At 37.4% G+C, this 8,783-nt stretch overlaps 1 protein-coding gene and 1 pseudogene across 5 annotated transcripts; both read right to left on the reverse strand.

Annotated features, from left to right (window-relative positions):
• Positions 1-287: 287 nt before the first annotated feature.
• LOC113671776 (uncharacterized) lies at positions 288-5,209 on the reverse strand. 5 transcript variants are annotated; one of them, XM_089180804.1, is made up of 5 exons: positions 4,692-5,209; positions 3,341-3,511; positions 3,068-3,238; positions 1,297-1,309; positions 288-766 (listed from the first exon to the last, which is right to left on the reverse strand). In XM_089180804.1, the coding sequence occupies exons 1-5, from the start codon at positions 5,031-5,033 to the stop codon at positions 288-290; spliced, it is 1,176 nt and encodes a 391-aa protein (XP_089036930.1). In that variant the 5' UTR covers positions 5,034-5,209. The 5 variants fall into 5 exon arrangements, with proteins under 5 accessions (XP_089036930.1, XP_089036931.1, XP_089036929.1 ...); XM_089180805.1 differs by lacking the exon at positions 1,297-1,309 and adding an exon at positions 1,601-1,602 and having other exon boundaries at positions 288-768; XM_089180803.1 differs by lacking the exon at positions 1,297-1,309 and adding an exon at positions 2,886-2,915 and having other exon boundaries at positions 288-737.
• A 947-nt stretch (positions 5,210-6,156) lies between these two features.
• On the reverse strand, positions 6,157-8,783 carry LOC149041862 (uncharacterized; annotated as a pseudogene).

Raw genomic sequence — 8,783 nt, forward strand, 5'->3', positions numbered from 1 at the left:
CTGTCAAATTGAGTGCCAATGAAGGGGGGAATCATAAGAATAAGAATGAGCAGAGCCTGATGGGGGATCAGGTAAATGTTTTCTTGATACAACCAAAATCCCCGCCTCCCCTCCCCCCCCCACTAGACTTTAATAATGACCAGTCGCTACTATTTCTTAAGTGAGTTTTATTCTAAAAATTGGTGCAAAAATTCAACTGAAAATCATAATTCAATATTTCTCGATGTGCTGCCAAATGAGGAAGGACAAACTGTCGGTTAGATCTGCTGTGTTGTTTGGTCAGTGAACTATTTACCTCCGATCCAAAACTGAGTCGTATCAACCAGGTTTGAGGTACAACAGAATTTGGGATTTGTAGTAGCGTACTGTCCAAAGTTGTCCTCGCTATATTTGGATGGGTCTACCTCGCTTCCGTAAAATTCGCAAGATCCGCGCCCGGAACTGTCCATGTGGAAAGGATAACTTCCTTTCTTATACCATGTCATTGCGGTACAATTCACGCACTTATTTCCTCGGATGTTCACATATTCGTAAGGTCGACAGACACCTGACACCGTGGGTACGTCTCTGATGATATCAAAATCTTCAAGCGAGGCTCTCAGGTAATCTGTATAGACGGTGCCATCTGTGTTGTACCGGCAAGTAGCTCTCCAGTGAGTCGAGTGATCTCTGAGCCAAAGGAGGTAGGGTCGTTTGATGAGGTAGGCCTGCCAATTTGGGGTATCACCGCTGATGGCCTGGTAGTCATCGTAGTCATGGTTAGGGTCTCTCGGAGATACAACAGAGTTTCCAACAGAGTTTCACTCTGCTTTTCGTAGTAAAATTACGTGGAATTGTATTTTTTAGGCAATTTACCGTATACAAATAATTTTGATTTTCTCTCTGTTAGAGGAACGGCGATAAGCATAATCCCTTCCGCAACCGTTGTTTGGTATCGCCACGCAACGCTCTCTCTCCAACGGGTACTATAGCTAGATGGCGTTGTATGACGAGACCAAACAACGTCTGCGATTAGGAGATAACAGTAAGCGTGGCACCGATGCATTATATTTTTGCATAGAAGTACTTAAACAATAGAGACAATAGACCACAAAATACCTGTGTGAGTTCAGATAAATTACTTCTTGTTTTGTTTTTCTTTTAAGGTGAAGTAATGCGATATTGTCGTTCTTTGGAAAGTTATGCTCTTAATCTGCTACAAAAATGAGAACATTTTCCGACCTCATCCCACCCAGCGGAAAAAAAAATCTTGCATGCCACGTATGCCTACGCTTCAAAAACTTAATCTAGCCCCACATTTTAGATCACCCTTTACATTCAGTAATGTCATAAAAAAGAAGATTTTTTTGTGGAGAACATTATTATGTTTTTCACTCCCCACCTAAGCAGACCATGTTTTTAAAGTATCTCTAGACCAGATCATTTCTTTAAGTTGCTTTCCTTTTATAAGTCGCCAATTCAGGTGCGAGAATCCAATCAATCAGTTCATTCTGAGCCAAACAAGCATGTAGAGCTGGGAAACGGAATAAAATAATTATTAAGTACTTTTTGTTAATTGTCCATCATACACAAAAGATGGCGCAAAAAATATCTTGATTACGACTTGTTTAGGTGATTATATCCACTGAAGCTTAAAAAGTAAAAAAACAGACAAACAACACAGGTGGGGAAATGACTCTTGCAGATAGGTGTCAATTAGCGACAGGAAGTTTTTTTTTATTTCAACTTAAAGAACTGAAATGCTTTTTTCAACGAACTCACATTTCACTTTTTCAAATGAAGTTTAATAAAACTAAGCAGTTAAAATGATCACATGATAACATGATCATAACCATATACATTTCACGTCATCATGTTTGAATTGAAAAAATAACAACAGAATAAGAAACATTAATGGGACATTGATGTGATTAACACGTGAAACTGGCTGTACTATACAAGATATTGAATATTAAGTTAATAAAGGATAAATAAGCTATGAATATTAATTGGAAGGTAAAGTTGGTGCTCACCCAAAACTGGAGAGTTTTCAAATCAGGCTTTGAAAAGATCACGAAACATTTTGATTTATCATACATGCTTCGTTGTGTCTAACATCTTTTTCAATTGCAAAAACTCTTTAAGTGAAAGTTAATAATTCTTATTTGAACTTCGTAATGAGCTACGCTCATCACAGAGCAGTGGCTAAGCGGTAGAGTATCAGAGCAAGGAATCCGAAGGTCTGAGGACAAAGATGTGATTAAGGCACATCCAAAGATATCCTACATTTTAAAACGCTCTAGTCATCGAGATTTAAGCTTATTCGAATATTTTGGCGTGTTATAAAGACAAAATTTCTTGAGGTATATTAAATAATGTCTGCACTTTGTTTTCAGGTAAAAAAGTAAAATTTCAAGTCAGTTCAGATTATAGTTGAAACAGTGGTCAGGAGATCACTCAGTCCCTCCAATCCAGAACTGCGTCGTTGCATCTGAACTTGAAGTACAACGGAATTTGGTGTTTATTATAGCGTATAACCCAAAGTTATCCTCCGATGCTATGGCCGCGTCTGTGTCGCTTCCATCAAAATCGCAAGATCCGGTAAGGTCACTGTCGATATGTAAAGGCCAAACTCCTTTAAAATACCATGTCCGTGCGGTACAATTCACACACTTATTTTCCCGGATGTTGACGTAATCATATGGCCGACAGGTTTCTCCCACCGTGGGTACGTCTCTGATGATGTCAAAGTCTTCAAGTGAGGCTCTCAGGTAATCCGTATACACGGTGCCGTCTACGTTGTATTGACAAGTAGCTCTCCAGTGAGTCGAGTGATCTGTAAGCCAAAGAAGGGAAGGTCGTTCGATGAGGTACGCCTGCCAATTTGGGACGTCACCGCTGATGGCTTGGTAGTCATCATAAAACACGATGTGATTCTGCAGACAGAATAGGAGAGTTTAAGCCGATAAAGAAGATCTTAGGTAATATCCACATTTTAACCGACTGCTTCCACTTCCACCCAAGCCCGTTGTTTTCATTGGAAAATAATAAACAGAAAACTCTAGTCAATGAGTGTTAGGAAGACTACCTGGAAAAGGTGTTTGTTGGACAAACTGAATGACTCAATCAGGTTCCAAGAAAACCCAGGCTCTGAATGGAAATCACAGAATACTTGGAATTCTTTATTGCTGCCATCAATAACAGTAAACAACCCAGAAGAGTTGGATCCAGCCTCTTTGTAATCCTGACAGCTTCTCCTCTGTTGAGTCTCGGTGTGATTTGAGTCATTTTTAGCTGTAAACAATCCAGACGAGTTGGATCCGGCTGCTGAGAAGTCTTGATTGGTTTGATTTCTTTCCACTTGAATTTCGCAATATTTCCCAGCAAACGCCACCGGACAAGAGCAGTTGAATCGAACACTTGTAGGTTCGCAGAGCTCAATGCAGGTTCCTCCATTGAGGCACGAATTGTTCCTGCAGCAGCCATTGCTACATGTGACGTCATCAGAACACGAAGCAATGTGGTTAGGAGCCTTATGTGCAAAAATTGGTAAAACAATAAAACAACTTTTCATTATTATTATATTATTATTATTATTATCCTAATTTGTGTTTTACAGAATTATGTTGCATAAACCTAGCTTTTTCTTTCATCAAGTTTGCAAGCAATCACGGTTGCTCCCGAAATCTCTAATGCCTCGCTCTGATAGGCTATTTTTCATACCGACCGTGCCGGGGAAAAAGACGGATTTTTCCATTTTCATGACAATTTCTTTTTAATAAATTCTCTATGAAATAAATTCTATTATATTTTGACCTGAGAATGATGTTTAAGTTATCCTCGCTGTTGAGCAGCTCTTGCACCTGCAGGAACAGTTGCTTATTTGAATTGTTCTCCTTTAGTTTTCTGATTCCATTTTTGTATTTCATCATTCGAAAGATTCATCTCTTTTAATTAAAAATTTAAGAAAGATGTGTTTACTCTCAAGACCTGAAGGACCTTACAGTACAGACTGGGAAAATAGTATTTTTTTTTTCGAAGCCGTCAGTGTTGCACAGTAATTTAAATCTTCCAATATCTTTTGCAGCTGTTACCTCGAGCTCAAAACAATAAATGTTCTCTGTTTTGAAAAACTTCTGGGGAAGACATCAGCATCTACGAGGATAGGTAGTCATAATTTGTTTTAGTATTGCTTCTGACTATTTGAGAAACTATTTTATGGGTCACCTTGCTTAGAAAACTCGGAAATCGTAATCTTTTTGTGAAATAGATTATCAAACAACTTCCTACTACTGCACTTTAATATACATACGCAACCATTTATATCTATTCAACATACTTTCCCAAATAGAATTAAAGTGCAGCACAGCTGTAAGCATGTATATATATTTATACATTTTTTACATTTTGCAATCACTTTGTTCGCAGTATGGACCTATTTTTGTAGTTTATCGCCACGCAGCAGCAGCTTCTTCGGTTTTAAATATAACAAATGAGTGGCTGATATCTCAAGATGAAGACCTGGTATCATTCATGGTAAAAATACCTCATGACATAACAAAGTTTAACATCTTAGTAAATTCCTCTATTCTTCTCTGTGCTCACTCGTCTGCCCGCCTATGTATTATTATCTATGAAACACCTCTTATCTCAAGATGAAGGCTACAAAGATGGGTTGTAAAAATATTCTATGACATTGAGAAATTTAGTACCTTGGTGGAATACTTTCTCCGCAGTACGTAGTAAACGCTTCTGTGGATGTTTTTCAGAGAGTTCCAGTTTGTAAAATGGCTGCCTTCGTTCAACTCGCAGTATTTGGTGTTGTTCTTGACCTTGTAGTTTATCGACAAACATCGACAGTCGTTGATACACCACAGATAACACTGCTGTGGGTTTAAAGTGACGGAGTTGTGGAAGACATGGCCGACAAGCTCTTTATCATGTTCGGCGTCTTGTTGCTCATCAAAAGAGATCTTTTCACATTTTCCAGTGGAGCAGAAGCCTTTCACTTGAAAAGCTGAAATGAGAATACAAAAAAACTTTGCAACCATCATTTCTATCGTTTTCACACCTAACCTTCGTTCATGCTCAAGCCGCTTCCTACGTGCTTTACAACACAACGTGCTGATCACAGAAAAGGCTTCTTTATTTGTTTTAAATAACACACAGGTAGAACTGCGTGCGGAATGCAAAACAGGGTGATTACGTTGAATGTTTAATACCTTATATAATTTATTTTCACTTCAATGTTGGCAAAACAAACAAGACAATATCTACATATGAATTTGAATGATTAACTATTGATATCTTGACGCCAAATTAATGATAACCTTCACAGTGTGAGGAGAATTCAGTTGTTTTATTCAGTCTGCCAGCAGGGACCTGCGGAATAATATCACTTTTAAAGTAATTGTTTTGCTCATGTCAGAGATTAAAATACAGCAAGACATTGAGAAAACAAAACGATAAAATGCGGTTGATTTTGACATCGAGTAATGTCTGACTACATCTACTAAATAAAAAGCAGGCGATAGAGTTAGTTACAAATAGCATTTTGACGAAATATTCAGAAACAGAATTTTTCTGTATTACACAACCAATCCACAATTGCTCGATTTTGTTGTACAGAAAAGAAATTTAATATTCAATCGGATCTTAGAGTTGAGATTTTCGCTAAGTGTTCGAAAAAAAGAGAATATGGTAAATTTTATTGTGACACATTCGACTAACAAACTGACATTGTCTCAATAGACCCATATCATTGACCGTACACACTCGCTCTAAGTCAAAACAAAATTGCATATTTTGATATATATATATATATATATATATATATATATCATCAGTTGGCAAAGATCACTATCATATTCGTGAACTTAAGATCACTGCAGCTTGAGACAGAAATTAACCTGAGTACTATTGACAAATTGAAGCATTACTGCTGATGGCGCTTGAGTCTGGATAGTCATGTATAAAAACAAGATTTTTTTGTTGACAGAATTATTCGAAGCATTCATTAGTAACGAAAGCTTCTATGAAGAGAGATGAACTTAACATACGAAGCAAAAATTCAAAATGATAAAGGCATTTCCTATTTGAGGGCACTTAATTTTCACATCCTCGTTATTTTCTGTAGACGAGAAAGAACAGGACATAGTTCTTTATGGCTTTAAAATCTTAGAAACATGACTTGAAAAAGATGTTTGTCGGACAAACTGAGAACAATTATATCAGGTTCCATGCGAACCCAGGCTCATAGTCAAATTCACAGAATACTTGGAAAGTTTGGTTTCTGTCATCAGTGACGGTGTACAATCCAGAGGCGGTGAACCTGGCTGCTTTGTAATCCTGACAGCTTCTTCTCAGCTGAATCTCGCAGTGTTTACCAACAAACGGTACAGGGTAGGAACAGTTGTGCCGAACACTTGTTGGCTCACAGAACTTATTACAGGTTCCTCCATTGAGATACGGGTTGTTCCTGCAGCAGGCATTGGTACACGCGACGTCATCAGCACATGGATCGGTGTGGTTAGGAATCTTATAATCATGATCCTAATTTGAGTTTAACAGAGAAGTGTTGCATTAACTTAGCTTTTTCTTTTATAAGTTTGCAAGCAATCACGGTTGCTCCCGAAATCTCTAATGCCTCGCTCTGACAGGCTATTTTTTATACCGACCATGCCATAATGGTCCATTAAAATTGCCCCTTTTTCAATATTTAAAGAAGCGAGATCACCCAATGTCAAATATTTGCTAAAATTGATCAGTGAGTCTTAGATTTTCTTATATCTCTTCTTTAGTTTGATCAATTTCGTTTGGTGAAAACAATCACGTTTTACCACGAAATCGGGAAAAGACGTTTTTTTTTTTCCATTTTCGTGACACATGTTTTATAGTGTCTCTACGAAATAAATCCTATTAGATTTCTGACCTGCGAATGATATTCAAGCTATCCTCGTTATTGAGCAGCTCTCGCACATGCCAGGAACAGTACTCTTTATTTGAATGTTTCTCAGTTAGTTGTCTGATTCTATTTTTGTATTTCATTATTCGAAAGATTCATCTCTTTTCGTAAAAATTTAAAAATCATGTAGTTATCTAATAATGCATTTATTTCTCAGTTAGTTGACTCTCTCTTGACTCTGATGATGACTTCCGCTCAGGTTGTCGAAACGTCAGTCACCACTACCGACAACAGTCCTTCTCAGGACTACACTCACCCGGACGATCAAACTACACTATTAAATGCAATTATTTCTATTGACATGTATAGCCGCAAACGCTAATCACACGTATTTCAAACTTTACTAGAACAAACTTGACACATTGTTGAATACGGTAACTGAAAATGACAAAATTACAAACACGCGAATGAGCATAAAATAACTTACATCGTATGAGTGAAAGTACTGGAAAACGACAAAGCGAGATAAACAAGGATACTTACAAGACGAATGTGACCAACCCAAAGACGAAAACATGAAACCCAGAGCTAGATATGTAACGGTAATTTTCACAAACTAGACAACTAACCAAATAAATTACGCGCAACCAATATATATACGATATGCAAATAAATATAACAAGTACAAAACTGGTAACTGACAAAGGACACTAATGGAAGACGAGAAAATAAACACCTAACACGAAAGTATGAAACACCAACACTAACAAAAAATGATAGTACAAATTCTTGCGCCTACAACATGTACGCAATGCAGACTTATTTTTATAATTTATCGTCAGGCAGAAGCTTCATCGGTTTTAAAAACAACAAATAAATGACTAATATCTTAAGAAGAAGACCTGAAATCATTCATGGCAAAAATACCTTATGACATAATAAGGTTTAATACCTTAGTAAATTATTTTCTTCCAAGTTTGAAATAAATGGATCTGAATTATTTATCAAAGACATCTTGTTCGTAAAATGGCTGCCTTTGTTCAACTCGCAGTATTTGGTGTCGTTCTTGACTTTGTAGTTTATCGATAGACATCGACAGTCGTTTATACAACGCAGATAGCACTGCTGTGGGTTAGCAGTGACAGACTTGTGGAAGACATGGCCGATATGGCCGTCATGTTCGGCGTTTTGTTGCTCAACGAATTCAAAGAGATCTTTTTACGTTTTCCAGTGAAGCAGAAGCCTTTCACTTGAAAAGCTGAAATGAGTATCCAAAAAAACCTTGCAACCATCATTTTTATCGTTTTCACACCCCGCTTGTTTCTCATAATGTCCTTCCTGAGCAGATTACCTATTTAAGACATCGCCCATCCCTATGTGTCAATCAACGCGTAAGAAACCAGGCAAATGGGTTCACAGGAAATAACTTCTCAATATGTATATTCAAGGTTCAGAAAAGTAACAAAAACAAGGGGTAAAATCGACGTGCGTAATATTTTTCGATTATGGTGCACAAAAAACTTGATGCAAATGTTCTACTTAAGACCAACTCCCAAACACACAGGCATAACTTCAAATTTCTTCCTTCCAAAACTGCGAACGTGTTATTTAAAACACATGTGGGATAACCTGGGCTAGTTTTTCTGGGGTTTTTGCAGGTAGTGTTTACGCTTAAATCTAGCATATTGATAGTTATTAAATAAGCCCCATATGAAATTCAGTTTTTCAGTTGTCTATTTCTGATTTTCATCCAGTTAAACCTGATTTAACTGAACACGCTTTGCTGGTGTGAATGGGATTTTAGCCTGATTCTCTGACTCTGGTTACTAACTCTGAAACGGATGCTTTTACCTACAGTATCGGTAGATACGAAGGGGCGCGCTCAAACCTTTGTTTCCAT

This window comes from Pocillopora damicornis, chromosome 8, assembly GCF_964200805.1.
Source record: "Pocillopora damicornis chromosome 8, jaPocDami1.2, whole genome shotgun sequence".
Lineage (NCBI taxonomy): Eukaryota > Metazoa > Cnidaria > Anthozoa > Scleractinia > Pocilloporidae > Pocillopora > Pocillopora damicornis.

What these genes read in the sequence shown, in the direction of transcription:
- LOC113671776 (XM_089180801.1), bottom strand. Translation starts at nt 5,033, where the DNA reads ATGATGGTTGCAAAGTTTTTTTGTATTCTCATTTCAGCTTTTCAAGTG. An exon ending in GGAGAAAGTATTCCACCAAG is followed by an intron (nt 3,512 to 4,691) that starts GTACTAAATTTC and finishes TTTGCACATAAG; the next exon opens with GCTCCTAACCACATTGCTTC. An exon ending in CCAACAAACACCTTTTCCAG is followed by an intron (nt 2,916 to 3,067) that starts GTAGTCTTCCTA and finishes TTCTGTCTGCAG; the next exon opens with AATCACATCGTGTTTTATGA.